Below are 21,608 nucleotides of genomic sequence, written 5' to 3' on the forward strand. Positions count from 1 at the left end.
AGAGCTCCTGTGGAACAGTCTGACCAACTGCTGGCATAGCAAATGAGCTCAAAGTCAAAAAAAACATACCTAGTGACCAGTAAAACGTACATAGTGACCAGTGCAGTGCTTTCAGCTCACTCATGGTTTGGGCTCCTCTTCTTACCAGCTGCTGACTGGTTCATTCATAAGAGTTCCATTGTTGGTGACCTGGGGCCAACAGGAAATAATCGCTTACTTTGTGTAGACTTCTTATTACATGTAAGGAATGCAATTTAATAAGTAACATACTGAATTATGTTCTAGATGCCTTTATCTCCTTGGCATAGGGCTTCTACCTCGCTCTGCTGACACCAAGGAGCAGCTGACATCATCAGGACAGAATTAGGCCCAGAGTAAGCAAAGGAGACACCTAGACTCCACTGGTTGGATTATTCAGATCTGTGTTAAGTGAAAAATCAGCAGTAATAACTTTACAGTGCTTGACGTCAGGGCACTATGTTATGTGGGTAGAACTGCAGAATTGTCAAGTGTGGGGGCATGGCGGCCTTCAAAAACAGAACTTAAGGAGGTTTTGGCTAATCCTGGTAGAAATATGTCTCCAATATAGTGAATAGAGATGGGAGGTTTTTTGTTTGTTGGGGTTTTTTTTGCTTTGGTTTTTTTTTCAATGCAAATTTTACTCACTTCTTAAAACTAATCTTAAAGATGCTTGTAAAACAGGAAGGTTGCTAAAATGCAAAATAGAACTGGTAAATGTTTACAAAAGTCACACAATTTTATTTAACTTTGGCAAAGTAATAAAAGGGTACATATGAGTCACAAACTTGACATTCTCATAAGAAATGACAAATACAGTGCAGAATGTTGTAGTTACATTAAATGCTAAGTTTTACTCAAGCAGAACAAAACAGGTAATTCAACAGAAAATACCACCAGTAATTTTTTTAATGTGAAAATGTACTTGTCCTTTTATAGTGAATTTAAAGCAGCAATGTAATTTTTGCTTAAATATTCCTTAGAAAAAAAAGAGAATTTGGATAATTTCCTAAGGTTACTATTTTTCAACTCAAAACCAATGACACAATTATCTCCTAATTGTTTCTCTGCCACTAGGTTAGGTTCTCTTCAGGATATTCAGTCCTGTCCCGTGGTGTCCCCTAGTCCTTCTAGCCCTATTTAGTTGACAGGCACAAATGGTACAGTGTTTGTCAGAAGTGGGACAGGACTGTTAGCTTTTATTTCAAAGATACAGCAATAAAATGTTTTCTGATGCTAAATTAACATGCCCTTCTGATTCTAGTTTTGTGGGGAGTTTTGTCAAGATAAGTACTGTCGGTTTTGAAATTGCCCATGATCTCTTTATCAAGATTAATTCAATAAAATGTAATATAAAATGGAGAATGCCCCAGTATATAAATTTATTTCCAGTATGCAAATTCATAGGAGCTGCACTTCAACATTCTATAGTAAAACAAAATGCCATCAGGATATGTTCTACATACACTACTGCTTTAAATCCCATGAGTTGCATTCCTTTCTCCAGCTGTTTATTTTCCCTTCTTACTGGAGAAAAGTCATGCTTGCTTCTGCATAAGGTGTCATCCCTTAATGAACTAATATACTGATTAGTATTTGACAGTGGAAATGATAAAGTTAACACATAGTCTAGCCTAAAGGCTTTGCAAATGCATAGGATTAAAAACAGCATTATAAAGTGTGGGTGTACTTTGAAAAGTGAGATCAGAGACTTCAGTGCTTGTTTTCCATGTTGACAGCATTTTAATTTTTTTTATAGATTAAAAGTAGATGCCACAGTTTAAAATCCAACTGTACTTTGCCCCAGCGCACCAGCATGTATTCCATTTTGATTCTGAAAGCCAGATAAAAGTTTTAGGTACCTTTTTGTCTGCATCAGTTGCCAAGTAAAGGTAGGCAACTGAGGATTAGGGTCAACAAACTGATGCCAAGGAAATTATATCTTTAGGAAATAAGGAGAAAAATGTCAATGTTGTTTTTATCCCTGAAGTAAGCAGTTGAGAACACTAAGGTTGAGCAGCTCAGTTCCAAACACTGTCATCTGAAATCACTTCTTGGAGTAGAACCACACTTTAGAGGTCAGTGTGTCACATAGCAAAGCTGACCTTTTGTTATGCAGGATGCATGCAAAATCTGCTGGAATCTAGATCAATCAGCACAGTCATCAGCTGAAGATTAAATGAAAGTCACAACAGTAATTGCAAATTCCTCAGTTTCATCCTATATTACAGGGTGTTGAATTTCATCCATGTGAGACTTACATCTTGGAGAACTAGCAGTGGATATTCCTTATGTGCAGCCCATAATACAACTACTAAAACAGTGCTTATTCAGGGTGCTGATTCAGTCCATTAAAAAAGCTAAAAGTACAAGCTTAAAAAGAAATTCCTAACCAAAGAAAAAGTAAACAAACAAACAAATAACATTTTCACTGCACTGTTTCAGTGACTTGTAGACAGTTCCTGATGCACTTTATAGGAATACAAGGACAGTTTAGGCAGTGCAACCACCCAAACTGTTTGACTTCAGCATTACTTACACAGAATTCAGAGAGAGACTACTCAATTTCATCTTTTATCTTAAGAAGCAACCTGAAATAAAAACAGCTTTCCCCCCCTCAAAAAAGCAATATTCTGATTATTTTGTTACACATACATGAGACTATCCTATGATGTTATCCTTTCCAATAGGGTTACATTTTGAGGCACTCTCATAGTTCCCCCCAAAATTTTTCCAGCGTGTTGGGCCAACTAGTGATGTGAGCTAGGTCCTGTGTCCCCCCACCCAAAATCCCAGCAGCTGGAGCCCAAAGGCCAAACAAAACCAGTGTCAAGTCATGCTGTCTGCAAGCAACCTCACCTCAAACAGATTGATAATCTCTAGCAACTATTGATCTTGGCTGCCCTTACTTCAGCTTGGCACAAGATGGAGTAAGGCAGACCAGAATCTGTCATCTGTGTTGGATCACTTTATTAAAAATCAAGGACTACATGAAGCAATGAGGGTGAAATTTAGGTCACCTGCTACTCACTGACTCATTACAACATCAGAAGTCTGTCCCCTTTGTCACAGACCATCGTTAAACTTCTGAAATAAGTCTCGCAAGAAAGGACAGTCCAGTCTAATATTTCTATTTGCAATTATCTTCTGTATTCTCCTGCTCCCTCCCACAGTAAAATATAAATACAAAATGTTCACAATTATTTCAATGGCAAATATTTTTTTTCTTCTTTCCCACATTCTTTATGGTGTGTAAGGTGGTGGCTTTTCAAAAGGTGGGAAATACGGCGGTGAGTAACGAGGCGGCGCATTAGAGGCCCACATATAGCTGGGAGATGGTGACAGGGACTGGGGGTCATCAGAGAGGCCAGAGGGAGTGGAGGCTGGAAACACGCTGGAATGCTGCAGGGAGACAGCAAAGGCTGTAATGTAACCACTTCCTAATGGAAATGACTTTATCAAAATGACATTTCATTACCAAATGTTTCAAAGTTAGCGTTTCAAGGTTCACCTCTGCGAATCGTGTACATACAAATACCACTTCAGATAACTTGTTGCATTCAAGGTAAGCACAGCCTGTAAGTAACAGTGTTGCAAAATGAGGCTCCTTAGATCCAAAATTGAAGACATTTAAAAAAAATTCTCATCACTTCTGTGTGCCTGCTGCATTTCACAAAGACTGGACAACTGAAAACTGATGAGTTTCTCTCAAATCTTGGGTTTCACACACCAGCCAGCAGCAAAAATGAACGGGCTGCTCCAAAAACCAGAGAACTGGGTCTGCCATTTTAGGCTTGTGTGTGAAAGCCAGGTTTTTGCAAGGGCCCAGACTTCCCTAGGAATTCTGGTGTGTTGTTTTTCTCTTGTGAAAAATGTGTGGAATGAGTGGGAAGCATTCTTGCACCAGAGGGAGTGCATCCTTTGGAAGGGATTTGAGAGGTAAGGCTGGGCTTGCTCTGTGTGCTGTAGGATGGCACAGGAGACGGGTCAGGGTGGTACAGTCACTGCTTGGAGCAGAGTAGGGCTCAAGGCAAGAGAGTCTCCACAGCCAGAGGTTCAGCTAATGCTCCCATGCAGGCCCCAAGTTCCCTGGAAGATATGCAAGGCTCAGATTTGGAATTTAATCTGAAAGGGGGACTTGGCTATATTAAATTTAGATTACTTGAATTTATGCCCAGCTTTTGTGCCAGCTCCTAAGCCAACACCTGTGCTCACAGCAGTGAGACCCAGAGACTTTGATCCGTCCGGCTGAGCTCTAAGTGTTAGCAGAGCCCAGCAGTACTTCCATTTAAAAAGCAGGGAAGTCACTCCTGCTGAGCTCTCTGCAGGTACTGGGGCTGCCACACTGACAAACCCTGGGTCAGACAGTGCTTAGAACCACTGAGAAAAGGACTTTGCAGCAGAGCTGGGTTTGGCATGCACTGAAGTGGGCATTTTTGTAACTGCAGGAAGTTACACAACACCAGTGACTGTCCCAGGTTTCATTAATCTCAAAAATGAGTCAAAAATCTGTATAAATACACCCTAGAAATTCTGACATAAGTGTTCAATTATATTTAGGAGCCCTGACAACAGTATTGTCTAGTGGCACTAGCAGCAGACCCAGGAAAGTTTAGATTCCCGTTACCTCTAATGTATGGCTCACATGAGGGACGTGGTATCTATCACAGAGCACACCCCTTGGTTGATGTCCAAGTTCTTAAACTCTTGTTAATAAAAAAAAAAGTCTCCAGTCCTGGTGGTTGTGCAATGTGTTCATTAACATCACCCCTGTGCTAACATTCACCTGGCAGAAGAGCTGAGGAGGAAATGTCCTCATCTGTTTCAACAAGTGAAAGCTGATGTTGACAGCAAGGTTCACATGAAATCACCATTTCCAACAGCAGAGCTCTGTAGCTCAAAGAGGAAGGAATGCATTACAGCAGAGGTGATATTTGCAGGGACCCCTCTTAGGCCAGCTGAAGCATGTGGAAAATAACCGCAACAAAATAGCTTTTCAGGCATCATGTGTCTTCAAGAGCTCAAACAGCTTGTTTCCAAAAGCTCATTTATTTCTCTCAGACACAGTAGCTGGCCTAATAAAATCTAGGACCTGAACACCTGGCTTTGCCTCTCTCCTCAGAACACTGCAGTGCCAGAGGCAGTGCCTATTTTTAATGTGATCTCTACTAGCAAGTGATGGGAAGGCAGGCAGGCAGCAGGTCCTCTTGCCTTCACTTCAAGGACAGCTTTCAGGAACATACTGCCTTAGCAAGGGAGAGCACTGCCAAGGACCAGTGCCTAGGAGAAAAAATTTGGTATTTTCTGCAGGAACAAGAAAATCAAACTGTGCGAATGACAGGAAGACAAGCCCCCAGAGTCCTCTAGACTGGCTGGATTTAATGTTGCTGCTAACCAAGAAAACAACATGTAATGTTGCCCACCTGAAAGTCATAAGCGGAGTAGGGAGGCAGGTGAGGAGTGCTGTGGTAGTAGGAGTTGTAAGATGTCACTTGTGGCCTCGAGTAGTAGGTCACTGAAGGGTGTGCATTTTCAACTGTGCAGTTCAGTGTAGGAAGGGAAGGAGTCTATCAAAACAAAAAGAAGAGTGTATGAGGCTGCAAATGCAGTCATGGAAAGCTGACAGCTGAATGAAAGCAGAAATGATTTAAAGGAGCACTGTGTGTCTTTAGACTTCAACTCTTTTGAATTAGCAACTGGCAATCCAGTTCCCTCTCAGGCAGCAGCTAAGTTCCAAGGTAATTTCATTCCACAGCCACTTATTGTTTCTTCTCAGATTCCATAGAACAAGCTGGCAGTAACCCAGTGCACACCAGTACTCACACAAAACAGATTTACATCTTCACAAGTAGAAGAAATTATTCAATAATTCCAATTACTCTGTTATTTGGCGCATGTTGTGAATTGCTGTTCATTTCTATACATTTTTGCAGAGGTTTACAGGCTCTCTGCTGTGGATCAAATCTCAAAGGGCTATGATGCACAGTTGGGAATGTGTCTCCTGTTTTATTTGTGAAGATATTGGTGAGTCAGAAAAGAGTTCAGAGTTCTGAAATAAGATACCCTTAGTGCAGGGCCCAAGATTTCTTTGTAAGAAAAACATATAGCCAGGACAACAAATGCTCTTTTCTGTGTGCCTCTTTTTTGTATTATTCCAAATGAGTCATAAGAGACTGAAAAAGGCCCAAATGTATCTGTTAAACATTCAGTTCTACCCATTCATTTGTGCCATTTAGAACAAAACTGTATGGAAGGTAACAGGCAGCCTGGTTAAGTGAGGGGTATTTCAAAGCTCACATTGTTAGAACAGCATTTTTTTCATTATCTGAAGTTTGGTTTTGATCCCCAGTTCATCCTCTCAGGTTCTGCACCATGAAGAAATTAGATGGAGAGTTTCAGCCTAACACAGCTGCTTAAACAGTCTGTAAAGCTCAGACTGCTACTATAAAATCAACAATTAATGAGCAACCACCACACATTTCCTTGCAGAATGTGAATGTTATGAAAAGGAAGATCAATTTTCAAGAAAGAGCTTGTTTTTAATTCTGGCATTGCCAATGCCTCTGTGAAGGTTCCTTTTGAAAATACAATCTTCCAATCCTGCTAATCTTTTCTAACTGTGCTCAGCTGATGACAACAACATCAGAAAAGTGAATCACTTCCACTTTTTCATTCTCGTTATTTCTTGCCCTTCTTTCCACCCTGACTGAAGTAATGCATAGATTATTTGCATTGAAATACCAATAGTTCTCATGATTATTTTTAAAGGCAATTTACCTGATTTGTTTTTTTTAATGCATAGAGAAATTGATATCCTCTTACCATGTCTTTAAAGCCTCCAAGTATTGCTGCTGTAATGATCCCCAGGAATAGCCCGACTATATTCAGAATTGTTGCCGACCAGAGCAAGTGGTAAAGGTGGATAATGTCCTGGCAGCTGCTGACATCAATGTATTCATAGTAACCTCCAGAAATCTCTACTCTGCTAGATTAGGAAAAAAACAACAGTAATGATAAAAAAAATGCACTACATATCATAAAACCTAAGCAGTTTTTACTGCTGGACAGTAAAATGCATTCTGCAATTCAATGATAACCTGGACCTTACTACTGAGGGAGTGGGGATAAAGCCTCCTACATTCCATGCTTGTGGCATCCAAGATCTCCCTGCACGAAGGGCTTGCTCTGTTCTGAAACAAATGACTTTGTGTCTGAACCTGCCAGTTATTTCTTTCATCTGAAATCTCCACAGAGGTCCTGGAGGCTTACCAAGGACAAACCGGTCTTGGAATTACTCTGGGAAATCAGTCTGTGCCTGAGGATCAGCAGCTGCCCCCCAGGCAGTGCTGGTTGCTCCTCACAGCCACAGAGCAGCCGGGTGGGATGGGCACAGGACAGCACAGCTCCTGCTGGCTCCGCAGTGTACGGCCACAAAGCAGGTCCAGCTCCATGCCCCGCTCCAGCTGCCGGCCCCTCACAGCTCCACAGCAGCCTGGGCTGCCTGGAACCCTGGCACCTCGTCTTTCTGCTCACATTTTGAACCTTTTCCACATGCAGAAAAGAGACAGAGAAAACTCGGTCAAATCTGGTTAGGTCATTATTTGTAAAAGGAAAAGCAACTCCTGCAACATGTGGGCTGAAGTCTTGCAGCAGAATTCTCCAGGAATGACTTCCCTCTGACTGCTGGGTGGGGAACAGGCTGGCCTTCAGCACAACTTACCAGATGTAGTGGCCTATAGCAAATACCCCTTCAGAAAACATATTTATCGGGGACAAACAGTACCAAGAGCTTATGAATGACTTAGCTCATACACAGGGTTAGGCTCAAAGTGCATGAGAGCTTTGAGGAAAGCAGGAAGAAGCAGCTCATATTTAAGGTCAAGAAGCAGGAGATCCAGGTTCAGCTCCCCAGCAGACTCCACAAGGCCTGCAGGAAACTGCCCCCTTTCACAAGAGTCACCCTTCTTTGCTCATTACTCAATTTCACCTTCTTTACCCTTTTATTCCCACATTTCATTTTAGCAGGCTACTGCAGGAGACATTGCAATGAGAAGATGGGGATTTCAAGCAGAATCGAGGCAGAGCATAACCACAGGTTACAAAAACCTGTGCGTTGGCTGGCACGACCTCTGTGTAACCTGAGCTCTCACTGTGACCCTCTAACAATAAAACCTGTATGTGTTGTTTGCAAGTGCTCGTTCCTATGGAGATGTGTGAGAGCACAGCTCTCTCAGTGACCCTTGGTGCAGCATAGAGAACATCCCACGTAGTTCAGAATGTCCTTATCAACGGGAAGGGGCTTTCCCCATGCTGCCAAAGCCGGGGTTCCCAGCATCAGGAGGAACGCAAGTTTGCTGTCACTTTTTCCATTACTTCCATCCTTTACATGTGCAGTAACCAGTCTTGAGTGTCCATGCCTCTTTTACTGAGATACCAAAAGAACCAGCACCTCCTCAGTGCAGGATGTTTTTGTGGTACTAAGCAAGATTAAAATAGCAACAACTGATATCTTTTATCAGAGACGAGAAAATGGGTCAGGGGCAGGTCCCAGAACCAGGACTGGGGAAAAAAAATCAAAAAACCAACAAAAGCAGAAGAAAAATTAGTACAGAAAAGTTTCAAGCTTTTCTATTCCAATCAGTTCTCTGTGTCCTGCTCTCTTCAGCTAGTAAAAAGGGACTGTGTTCTGTGAATTGCTCAAGGAAACCATGAGCTTCACCCCTCTGTCACACACACAAAGTCCTACAGAGACCAGGGATCACACTTCTCAGCACAGGGAAACACCCACCCTCTCCTAACAGCAGCTTTCCTCAGCCACAGTCAGTGATTTAAGTGGGGGCCAGCCCAACTAAGTACTGTGAGAAACGCTAAGCCTGAAACAGCCCTAGGCAAGAGCCAGCAGTAAAAAAATCAATTTATTAATTGCTTGCTGACACACATTGGACACTCCACAAGGTATAAGCAGTGCATGCTGTAAATTAAGCTGGCTTAGGCACAGTAGCCAGATCTCAGTGGTGTGATCACTCTGCAGTGGTTCTCGGTTGGTAACCACCTGACTCACTGCACAGTGCTGGTTCACCTTCCAAGCCCGTGTGACCACAAAAGACATTCACTGGGCAGAGAGGACACTGGTTTATGAACACACAGATGGCACCAGCCTGTGAACTCTCCTCCCTGTCAGCAGGGTGGGGAATGGAATGGTGGTAAGGTGAGGAAGAACAGTGTCCCAGTTTTTTGCATCTTCAATATTCTAAAAGAAAAGAAAAAAAACAGTGGCAACAGAGAAGGAAGGTGTTAAGACAAGCAACACTCAATAGGTGGAAAACCTGAGGAGGACACCAAGCACGAAAGTAATGGAAACTCCTGTGCTCTTCATTTTTCCAGCTGCGCTGGCCCAGAGCATGTTCACCCATAGCTGGGATAGCCTTTCTGCATTTCACACCCACCTTTACTTGGTTAGCTTTTGTCTGGGACTCCTTGTTGCTAACAAACACAGCTTAAGGTGCCTTCCCACAACAACTGCCATTAACCAATACTATCCTGCAAACAAGCTGCAAGCTATTGCACAGAGCATGACCACTGCTTGCCCTTCCCATGGCCAGGAGTGGCATTTTTGGCTTACTTCCCACAGTTGTACAGGTCACAGCAGAAGCAGGTATTGGTTTTTATTTTCGGTGTGCAGGGGGCACGGCGCTGTGGGTGACAGACCGCCTGTGTGAATACAGAAAAAAATTACATAAAGCACAGAATGACACAATCCCCAAACACAGTTTCTGCTGCTGTTTGGCCTGCTCTACATGTAGATTTCTCAGTGATCTCCACATTAGCCTCAGGCAGATTTTTCTTCCCTTATCTTGCTCCTACAAAGTCCTCCATTACTGGAACAGAGATGGACTAGACTAGAACAGACCAGTGTTTCCTTTCACTGTGGGGAACTCACAGACAAGCACATGTCTGCAGAGGAAGGAGGTTTTGCAACTCTCACAAGCAGCCAGGCCTTGCTGAACTAATGCGCTTCATTCCATAGCAAGAGAGAGCAGAGAGTTGTCAATAGCATGATCCAAACTGAGTACAAGATTCCCACAGTGGTGCAGAACTGACCAAAGTGGTTAATTGTCTGTCTGTGGGTGGTAACATATATGGAAAGTCTTTGGCCTGAAAAGAGAGTGGACGACACCCATGCTCCTGTGTAGTACCTTGTACCCTCAAGCAGGCATTCTAATTTGGTATATAGTGGTTATTCAAAACTACCTAGGGACTTGTGAGGAAAGCTCTGAGAGCCAATCAGTGCTCAGCAAAGGCAGACAAAGACATCCATACACACTATCAGTATGTGGTAGGATCATCCATCCCCAAGAGGCTTCTCTTTGGAGAAGACAATAGGAGAGGTGCAGAGGCTGGTACTTTTTGCTCATGTACACAGAAATTACCACTGTCTGAAATCTTAACCCACCACCCTGCTCCTATAATGAATGCACAGCTGAAGGTCTAGAGAAACTGGTGAATTTTCCTGTCCTAGGTCCCCTTCTCTCCATCTGTTCCTTCACTAATGAGGCAGTACATGGAGGAACTCACCTCCCGAGTCCTGTTCCACCCAGCATCCTGTTCCCACCCCAGACCCAGCCTCCCACCCCCTCTTCACTTTGCAGACCTCTGGGATACTGGAGCAGCCGCCTGGCAGCAGGTTCCTCCACCTGCACCAAGAAGCTGGTCCCTTCACAGGACACAGCAGAACCTGCTCTCACCTCGGGTGGGGTCGTACTCTTGGAGTAGTACTGACATCGCCCTGCGTACAGCGGCCTCAGATCCTGCCAGAGAAAAAGCACCAGGCTTAGCCCTGCAGCAAAGCCAAAACCACCCAAAGGGTCTGGGGAAACGGACCAGGCTTTAGAGAGACCCCTACCTCACACCAGCACCTCAATACAGCAACGGCTCTGCAGCCCCCACCCCAGCCCCCTGAGCCCTGGGTGATGTTTAACCCTGGTTCTTGGAGGCATGAAATTGTTACAGCCAGCATGGGAGGTGCAGTCTCTTCAGCTGGGCTCTTTGGATGATGGTGGCCATCCTGAAAGGATTTATTCCTCATCCTGCAAGACACATCCCAGATCTGCCTGACCTGTTTCTGAGGGTTCTTCTTGCTGAGTCATAGCAATTTTTCGTTAATTCTTGGCAAATTTGTCTTTCCTGTGCTCTTCTGTGTCTTGTGGGAAAGCTCTGGAAGATCATCAATGTTCCAGCCTGCAAATATGCATTAATGCCTCCCTTTGGGGCAGCTTGATCTCCAAGGCAAAACCTCAGGGAAAGCAATGCCAGAGGTGTATCCACATCCGTGAGCCCTTGCCAGGAGCAGCCAGACTGGCTCTCCAGGTGTCTGATCCAAAGCTCGGGGTGGCACGGCAGTGGCAGCAGCTGGCAGCAGGAAGAATGCTATGTGCTGGTGTGGCAGAAGCACGTCTCCAGCAAGCTGATGACATTTTTGGACAGTCAGGTAGTAAAGTGAGGCCAAAAGCCCATCTGTTCACCAAGAAGCAGAAACCAAAGCCTTTGTCATCACAACTGCTCAGCTCTGGTCGCCTCAGACACGCAGGCACCCCAGGAGCCAGCCAGGAGGAGTTGCCAGCTCATGCCACAACCCAACCCATGAGGTCACACCCTTGCAAAAGGGGTCAGAGATGGCCCAGACTTGCTGGTTTTGTTCAGACAGATGGACACCCATCACACAACTGAGCAGAGCTGATTTTTGCTCTGTCAGCAAATCCTGTCATCCAGCCACCTTTCCACCTCTGGAATACTCAGGGGCAGGAAAGAAGAGCCAGCTTCACAAGGAGCATAACTAGCCAGCTGACACAGGGAGTTTCCATTTCATGGGTAATTCTGACTTTCTGAAATTCCTTTCTGTTCTGATACAAATGAACTCTAAATCTGTCTTTTTAATCCATTTTTGCCAAAAATTTCAAAAAAAGTCATCAAACTGCAGAGTTGGAGGACAAAAAAATCTGTTTTCAGTTAGAAATTTCAATCAAAAAGCTGAAATGGAATTGTGTCTTTTTATTTCTATACTAATAATTAAAGCTTCTGCACATCCCACTGTACTAGTGATTGGTCATGACATCAGTAGCTCATAATTTTTTTAAGTCACCAAATGGAAACAGAACCTACTGCAAATGTTTCCTGTTTATACTGTACTGCTGCAGTGAGCTTTGTATCAAATTGCTTCATTCTACTACAGCATCCAGTGATTCACTCTGCATTAAGAACTACGTCTGCCTACATTTAAAACAAAATAGACATTACTGCTCATATTTTGTCCCTTGGCAATAGTTGTAATTCACATTACATCTTAAGTATTCTGATACTCAGTAAATACATAGAGCCAAAAAAAAAACCCAAAGCAAAGCTTTAAGATCTTAGTGCTTTTCGCTTATTTTAAAATATTTTTTAAAAAATGATAACATTTTTCTAAAGCTTATGATTAAAAGCAGCATTCAGCACATGATATATATTTACAGGGTTTGATGTGGCCTGATACAGGACTGTAGACACCATCACTTGTTTTCTTAGAGTAAAAGCATTGCAGGACCTTTGTTTTCCTGGAAGCACTTACTATGTGTCTGGCAGCAAAGACACCGTCTACTATGGCACAGCAGAATGCAGCGATGACACCAAAGCTGATGAAGACGATCGATGCAACCAGCTGAGAAAGGAAAACAAAGCAAAATATCATCTGCCTCTCCACAACCAAGTGATTAGTGCCCTCTCCACAAGGATACGTAAACCACAGTCAAAAAGCCCTCAAGCGATCAATGACCCAAATGTTTGCCCGGGCTGCACAGCCTGGTCTCGCTGAAGGCAGTGGGGCTGTGCGCCTGCTCTGGCAGAGTGGCAGGAGTAGGAGCACTGTGCCAGACTGCTTCTCTGGGGACTTGATACAGTAATGCAGGTTTTTCCATGACTCCAATAGGCTAAACTTGGGCTGAGAATACACCTCCTCTTCTGGCTGCTGCTGTCTGTAACTCTCCCCTGGAGGGAAAGGAGAGAATTTCTTCTCTCCTCACCCCAGAGTGCTGTGAGGAGCTGCTCCTGTGAACACTTACTGAGCTGTGAGGATGCAGGAGACTGCAGTGTGTGAACCTCTCTGCTGGGACTGCGTCTTCAGGGAGCAACACTTGGATGTAGGCACAAGCACAAAGCCATAAGACCAGAAGGCAGGTGACCAGCCAATGCCATCGATGCTGTACACCCTCACGGCAGCCTGGCTGGGCTCCTTGGTGCCAGGCTGTAGCAAGCACAGTCCATCCAGCCTCCCACTGGCTTGGGGGAGCTGCAAGGAGAGAGATTTCCCTCCACCTGCAGCTTGAGAAGGGCAGTCAGACAGGTGTGATCCTCTTCTACTGGCCCCATCCTGCCCGCTCTTAAAATTAGGGTGAAAGCATTCAGCAGGTAAACCAGAAATAATCTCTGATCTAGGTATGAGAAACAGTGTCTATTCCCACTATGCCACTTGAAACACCACCTTTGCCAAAGAGCCAGTGCTGATACAGCCCCTCTCACACCTGAACTCAGCTCAGCTGCTGCCAGTGGGCTCCTGACCAGCTCCTCACACACAGAGCTCCCAACACTGATCCCAATCTCCTTGGCCAAAGCACACTGGAGATATCAGCAGGTCTGCAGAGGGAGGGCAAGTGCAGCATTCAGACAGACACATTGACAAAAGGCAGCTTGGAGAACAGCTTTCAATATTACTTCATATATATTGACATACATTATTTCAGTATGTTTACAGGGTTTCAGTGTAAAGAACTGGAAGCTCCCTGGTGGTTTTCCAACTCTGGTGATCACAACCTTCAAGCGTCAGTTGCTGGCAGCTGTTAAAAACTGCTTCTCCACAAGTACAAAGGTGACTCTGGTCATGGGGGAGCTGTGAGCAGTAGTAAAAATCACTACAGCACAAATACAAAACTAACAGTTAGCCCAGCCAGCACTGACAGGTGTCTCAGGTCTCCTGACATGGGGATGTTTGTTTTAAAGATCCAGTACTAAGTTTGCTTGAAAACCTTGGTTCCTGCCACTGCACAAGGCTCCAGTTTTCAGAAATACAAGCCAAACCCCTTGACAAATACAATCCAGAAGGATCCTATGTGTATTTTTAAAGTACCTGAGGATTTTTAGGTTAATCACACTGGTGTTATCTACATCTCCCTAAGTGAAAACAGACTGTTCCAGTAACCTCCATGTACAGACCAGATGAGCTTGAACAATGACTGGAGATGACAGAGGGCTCACCTGGGACAGTGGAAATGGCCCCTGTACAATTGCTTCCTTAAAAATGAGAGAAAATAAAATGGTTTTCTAGATGAGGCAAGTATTCAAGGCATAGACATTAAATCTGCAGCAGCAAAGACAGCAGGCTGTGAAATGATCCCAGTGACCACATGAACATGTTATGATCACAACAAGCTGTTACTGGAATATTAGATGCTGCACCACAAAGTACTTGCAGATGGCAGCAGGTTACAAGTTTTCCTGGACCAGATCCTACACTGACCCTGTTTCTGTCAGCTGTAAACTCCTGCATTTCTTCCCCACTCAGCCCCACCCTTTCCATGTCTGGGTCCCAACTCACGCTATCCATTACAAAGTCACACTGTCTCACTACCAAACCAGTGAAACCACACAAGGGGAGAAAAGTCCAGTCTTGGTGAAAGAAACGGGGTTTATGGCTTAGGTAATTTTGTAACAAGTTTAGTTTTTCTCAGTACTGTCCTTTGTTTCATACAACGTGAAAGAGGATATTCTCCCTAAATAGCATGAGCCTTAGAGATGGGAAGTAAGCCAAACACTAAATATATACAATTAGGGAATTTGTCGGTCATCTCTGCTTGCAGATAGGAGCTGTTAATATGGTGGTTTAAAATAAACACAAGGTTAATGATACTTTCCTAACAGCCCTACCAAGAAATAAGTATCTGATGCTAGAAAATGGGTTTGCTCACTTTATTTACATCGTTTTCTCCCTCTCAGATGTAGAAGGAAAAGCCTGGAAACCAAACACTGAGAATTTATGATAGAGAAAAAAAATCAAACACCAAATAGAAACATACAAATTAATTTTTAAAATCCCAGTTTTCAACTTGTCAACAAGATTTTTGATTTGGCATTGATAATACTGTTACTGTAGCAAGCAGAAATCCCTCTCTAGAGCTGTGTGATATTATTGATTGACCTTCACTCACGTAACTCCAGATAAAGTCATTCACACTGAGTAGCATTCAGACAACAAAAGACAAACTGGGTTTGGATAGTGCAGGAGTGTCCTGGGCTGAAGTTCCCTTTAGGTGATGGTACAGCCCCACATGGGCTATGAAGCTGCTGGTTCTTACTTTTCCATGGCATAGATGACTGTCATAAAGACATGTAAACTGCTGACTCCTCACTTGGAAGCTGCTGAGTGGGCAGCGGGGTGTGTGCCAGAGCTGCCTGCATTGCTGGGGAGCACGGCTGGGCAGCACTGCTGGGCAGCTGGCTCTCCCTGTGGGCACAAAAGCTCTCCCTTCCCTTGTAGAGGCACGGCGTGGAAGTCAATACACTTGGGTTGGAAAAAACAGGGAGGTCTGCTCCTCTCTGAGAGGGGAAGTGAGAAGTGCTCCTTCAGGTTAGCTCTCCCCATCAGCCACACTGGCTCGTTCTACTCTTCACACTCCCCAGTCACATTACCGACAGAAAAATGCACAAGAACACAGCTGCACAAGTTGCTTTTGGCTTTTTCTGCCCTCAGCCACACAAGCCACACCAAGGCTGTCTTTTAGCAAACTAGGATACAGGGGAAGTTCAGAGAAGATGAAAAAAATAAATCCTCCATGGCCAGCGGTATTACAGAAACATGTGATGGACAAAGCTGCCACTGTAAAGCGCTCCTGGGTAAGGAGGACAGGTGACTAAAGTACAGGGACAATAAGTGACAGCTACTGCATGTCCTCTCTGCGGTCAGAGTGGAGACACACTCACTGCCAGCCCAGGCAGCAGTGATGCAATCCCTGCAAAGCTGGGTCATGACTGTTTTTTAGGACACAAAATGATAGAGAGATGAAAAGAATTAGCACAGGCTACCCAGAGCTCTTCAGAACAATCAAGCAAGTCAGAGCCACATTGTCACTTGTGGGCACTCCTGTGAAGAGTCCAGGACTGGCACAATATGGTCATCGCTCAACCAGACACTGACATGCTGCTAATATATGATGAGCAAGAGGCTGAAACCCTGCTAGGACAGAAAGAACAGGATATGTTGCTCTTGTAGAGTCAGGGTGGAAACAACAAAAAATATCCACTGGGAAACTCACCTCCCCTGCACCCTGCCTGACTGTGGGAAAGGCAAATGTCATCTCTTGCAGCATCTGCCTCACCTTCTCCTCCTGCTCTGCAGGGAGCATGCTATTTGCAAAGCAAAGGCAGCACAAAGGCAGACTCTGGATTTGGACAGGCAAGAATTTCTCCCATCTGCCTTTGCAGAACCTGCCTTAGCCTTGGTCAGCAGTGCACACTGCTAATCTGATCCCTGAGCCCCTCCATCCCTGCCAAAGCAGGCAGCAGCCCAGTGGGACAGGCTGCAGGGACAGCACGACCTCCCTCAGCCCTCTGCAGCCTCTCACAAGCAAGGCTGGAGGGATCTCGCTGCCACAGCTTGGGGCAACCACCGGTGAGGGGGATTGCAGCTGCTCTCCTGAGTGAGCCGACTGGAGGCAGGAGGCAGAGTGCCCACTGGGTGCTGCTCCTACGCTGCCAGAAACCATCTCCAGTTCTCAAGAGGTATGCAACACTACCCTAGAAGAGTTAGGAAAACCTAAAATAATACTCTTTATACACAATATTTGAGTTACTGTCATTTTTTTAGAATAGTTTTTATGAAGAACTTACCATTTGCCTTTTGTTTTCTATCAAGTTTGATCCAATTATTCCAAGGAACGATCCAAAACCAAGCTGAAAAACAATGTATTGTTAGCATTTAGATCAGGATGATAGCCAACATATTTTACAAACAGATAGAACACAATTAAATCCAGAAGCAGCAAAAGAACATTCTGCTGATGTGTGAGCAACTCTTCCTTCAGCAAGAAATCAGTGGAGTCTCTCGCTAGCAGGAACTATAGGTGTATCCCACATGTGACACTAAAAGCGTGTGTAGAAACCAAAAGGATGAGTTCTGAAATCCATCCCACCCAGTGATGCTGAAAAATGGCTGGTGGATGAGGATATGCATTGCTGTCTTGGAACAACCCTACAAACACTCAGGAGCCTCCAGATGCAAACCTAGCAGGACTACAGCACTAAAACCTCCAGGACCATGTTTCTGTGATCTCACTGAGAATGTGAGCAACCACCTCAGTTTTCAACTCAGAGAGTTTCTCAATGTGAAGTATGAAATAAGGGAGATTTATACTTTGGAAGATTTAGCAGTTTTCTGTCTTCTCTTACTCCTCCCTCATCTCCAGGGGTGAGGATGCATCAACCAGGGTGTTCTACCAGAAGAGTTCACACTGGCCTGGCCAGCAGAATAAGCTACCACAGCAAAAGCATCTTTTCTTGCTGCTGTAACTAACAACACTCATTTCAGCTCAGTGAAGTCATCCAGGAGAGCAATTTCCCACCTCCTTCCTCCACAGCCTTAAGCTACACTATGAAAAAGTTTCTAAGACAGAGCACACTTCAGCCAGGACAGAAACAGGGACTTCAAGCAGGAACCATGGACTAAGAGGGGAGATGCAAAAACAATATTGTGTCACACTGAGAAAGGTCTTTGGTTGGTGTAGAGCATATCCAACCCCACTTCCATGGGTTGGCAAAATGAGAAATGCTGGAAAAGTCCTACAGTTGGATCTGTCATATTAAGGAGGTGCAAATCCAGACAACAGGCCAGGGGCCAGTGAAGATCCATGTGAGAATGCCCAATAACTGGCCAACTCCCCAGGAAGAAGAACAAGGCATGAGACAAGCTGTAGTGACTCAAAAATGAGTCAACTAACCTGGAATCGATACTTTAAGATCCAGGAAGAGAAAACAAAGGTTTAATGAATCCAGTACTAACAGGCAGAGGCATGTGCAGAGATTAGCAGATGCAAATATGATGTAAACTTGGGCTTCAATCTTCCCTTGCCCTGCTTAAGCCCAGCAACCCTTGGTGCAGTGCTGCAGGCAGGGAGGGCATCTGGCTCAAACAGCAGGGATTAAAGTGCAGCAGCTGATCAGGCTGCTGCTTCCCCACTGCCTGGCTTGCACTCCAAGCTCATGGAGACCACTGTCCCCACGTCAGGGACAAACTGCCATGGCGGGAAGCAAAGCAGTGAAGCCAGGGGCTGCTTACCACTGGGGGGGCAGACAGGCAGGGCAGAGACCCAGGGCACTGCTGAACTGCCCCACACTGACCTGCCAGTACTTCTGGGCTTATTATTTTGCTCAGCTTGAGCAAGCAACACCCCCACCTTCCTAAAGTAACTGGAGATTTATAGTTCAAGCCTAAGCAAAAAATTTGGAAGGTCCAGGGATTAACAGTGATTTGGATCCAGGCATAATTTTCAGTCTGGTGATATTTAGCAGAAGGAACCTATGTGGCAACACATACCTAAGGCAAATGGTCAAGTAAAATGTTTTGTGTCCTTTGAGCTTTAAGGGAAATATCCACATGGTGTTTCAGAGCAGCCTCAAACCAAAAGGTGAAATGCTTTAGATAATTTAAGATAATTCAAAAAGAAGGAATTAGAGCAAGTCTGTGCATCCAGCAGGTGAAGACCAAATAAATTGGTGAATTCTCATTAACAGGAATTCTCATCGCACTAATGGAAAAACTACTCATTCTTCTATGGATGGGACAAAGAGATCTTAGTAAAGTTCCTCAGTTGCATCATTTATTTGCTGGTGGATGTGATCCCCTGGGATGTCTGTCTGAAAGGAGGACAGGACACAAAGTGAATGTGCTTTTCCAGAGTAAAGCCCCAAGCCAACGTCCTTGGCAAGAAGAGGTTTGCCAGTGAAAGCCTAAGAAAGGTCAGTCATTTACACAGATTTTGGCAGCTGTTATAACTTGGAGGCAATATACGTATCTCACAGTCTCACTTCCATAGGGGTACCTGTCTTCTGCACCTGACCATTACTCTTGTCTGCTGAACATCACTGTTTTACTCTGGGCTTCCCTGTCCCAGGTCAGTCATCCAGCCACAGGTGAGGACATTTCCCACAGAGACACAGCTAAGGTGTTCACTGATGTAGTTGCAAAGGAGGGGGTGGTCATGGAGAAGGGTGAAGGCAGCCTGGCTACTGGATGTCATGGAACCCTCTGCTTCAGCTTCTCAGTTTTATCAATAAGGAACTGAGCTGCTTGGGGAAAAAAAACCCCTCAAACCCTCAAAAAAACCAACCAAACAAAATCCTACTGATGTGTGGAAGGTCTCCAGTGCCCGTTCTGTCCTTCCTTGGAAGCAGAGGCCTGGGAAAATAATTCCCTGCATTGAAGCATACATCTTTGCATGCTTCCTCCTCACACAAGAGGTGTTTCCCTAAGAAACACAAGCTGAAGGAGGAAAGAAGGGTGGTTTAGGTATGGCAGTGATGAGACATCTGATGTCTGAGTTTAAGAAGAATTTGGACAATGCTCTCAAACACATGGTGTGATTCTTGGGGTTGTCCTGGAGTTGGACTTGAAGATTCTGATGAATGTGTTCCAACTCGGAATATCCTCTGATTTTATGATTCTATGTTCCATAAGATGATTCCAGCCATGAAACTGGTCCACATACAGAGAAGTCACCCAGCATACAAAGAGACTTCTGGCTCTATCTGCTTGAGAACAATTACCAAATATTCATTCACTGCAGCCAGCCCTTTTTCCCCAGTAAAGGGAGAAATCCCAGCTTGTTATGAAACATCAGCTATTTTAAGCACCTTCTGAAGCATCCAGCAGCACACTGAAATGTTTTCCTGTGCAGCAAGACAGGTGAGGTCATCACACATTTCTACAGAGCAGATTAATTAACCTAGATGGGGAATTTGGTGACAAACACAAATCGCCTGGGTGCCTCTGAATAAAGTAACTTAAACGCCCTTCCCAAGTCCAGGAATTCATTAATTCCTTGAGTAGACTAAGTCTTAAAAAAGCATAAGTGATGCTGACGTTCCCGGACCATAAATAGCTCAGGAGATATCAAGAGGATGTGAACAGCAGACTCTGCCCATTTGCATCAGTCTGCAGGGCCTGCTCTGAAGCACGAGGTTCAATTCAGGCTGGCACAGTGCAGGGTAAGTGTGGAGAGTCTGAAGCCAGCCTGTCACCTTTCTCAACACCTTCCTTCTATACTTCTCTTTAAAAAAGATCAGGCCTAAATGCAGGAGATACTGGGACAAGCCAGAAAACCTAAACCAAAGAGTCCCAACAATGTTCCACACTCTAATGGCTGTAAAGGGGCTTTCTTCAGCCATAGAAGAACTTGGGCACAGAAAAGTATAAAGCTCCCTGAGATCAGCAACGCATGGCAAATAAATCAAACAGCAATAAGGCAAGAACAAGTTTCCACCTGGTTATTTGGAATGGTTTCAAGCCTCCAAATTCAAGGCTCCAAACCAAATGTGCAGCATTTTACAGCTGTTACACCAGGAGCCTCTAGCTGGGGCTACTGGCTGCATTTACTCTACTGAGACACCCAATTTTATTGCAGTTCAGTGCTTCTTTTTCAGCATGTCTTAGACATGCATAGGAACAGAGCAGGACTTGCTTTCCAGCTTGTGTTAGACCTCTGCTCATGCTGGGAGGGTCGTAACGCACTTGCCCCTCATGCTTCTATAGGAGAGTATACATCTAATGGCAGGGAGGCTGGACAACAGTGGTCTTCTCTAAATTAAGCCATTTGAAGCTACAAGATTGTTCTTTCCCATTTTCAGCTGCTGATAAAAAAAGAAGAAATGGATGTGCTCGTGGCTTTGATGTACATGCTCCCCTGGCAAGCTGCCACAGCTCCTCATCCAGGGACTCCAATTTGCTAAACACTCTGCAAGTGAACTTTATGACCACAAGTTCATGTTACCAGAATTTCAAGACCTGGTCTCTCAACTGCTTTTGGCAGTATGGTCCTTCTTTGCCTTACTTCTGCCTGGGCTTAGTGTGATCTATATAAACAAAGAAATTATAAAGTTGCTTCGACTGACATAAAATCTATTTATCTGTCTCACCACTAGCTCAAAAGCATATCATTACCTAAGCTCAGAGGAAGCTGCCATTTGGATGGGATTTCTGCATGGGAATGTGCAGCAGGTGCAAAATAATAATAAAACAAATAAATCAAATGGTAATGAAGTAGCTGCGCAAAATATTCAGGACAAGATCATCCTTTATAACATTTTCAGCATTACAAGGGACTTTGCACGCAATACGTTTTCTAGACCTACCTAGGAGTTCTATACTTACAATAACCCCTGGGTAATAACCTCCAACAGTCACATTTTGGGTTCTTGTTGTAGCTGCTAGGCCCACCGTTAGAATTAATACTGACACAATGAGGAGAGTCACAGTTACGTAGAGGGAATTTCTTTTTCTTCTATTGAACGACCCT

At 44.4% G+C, this 21,608-nt stretch overlaps 1 protein-coding gene across 4 annotated transcripts in view; it reads right to left on the reverse strand.

Moving 5' to 3' along the window:
* Positions 1-21,608, reverse strand: part of TMEM255A (transmembrane protein 255A) — a 29,522-nt gene that overhangs the window by 3,608 nt on the left and 4,306 nt on the right. Inside the window, exons 2-9 of one of the 4 annotated variants that reach the window (XR_011150921.1) lie at positions 21,464-21,606; positions 16,930-16,992; positions 12,623-12,712; positions 10,764-10,826; positions 9,641-9,729; positions 6,841-7,003; positions 5,442-5,585; positions 70-189 (exon numbers count right to left, since the gene is read on the reverse strand). Coding sequence is in view for 2 of the 4 variants with exons in the window: in XM_069015321.1 (XP_068871422.1) it covers positions 3,262-3,420; positions 5,442-5,585; positions 6,841-7,003; positions 9,641-9,729; positions 10,764-10,826; positions 12,623-12,712; positions 16,930-16,992; positions 21,464-21,606 (914 nt within the window). In the remaining 2 variants the exon portion in view is untranslated. Of the gene's footprint in view, positions 1-69; positions 190-732; positions 3,421-5,441; positions 5,586-6,840; positions 7,004-9,640; positions 9,730-10,763; positions 10,827-12,622; positions 12,713-16,929; positions 16,993-21,463; positions 21,607-21,608 lie in introns of those variants that run through there. The other 3 variants (XR_011150922.1, XM_069015322.1, XM_069015321.1) reach the window with 3 other exon arrangements.

The sequence above is a fragment of the Aphelocoma coerulescens genome, chromosome 4A (genome assembly GCF_041296385.1).
Source record: "Aphelocoma coerulescens isolate FSJ_1873_10779 chromosome 4A, UR_Acoe_1.0, whole genome shotgun sequence".
Lineage (NCBI taxonomy): Eukaryota > Metazoa > Chordata > Aves > Passeriformes > Corvidae > Aphelocoma > Aphelocoma coerulescens.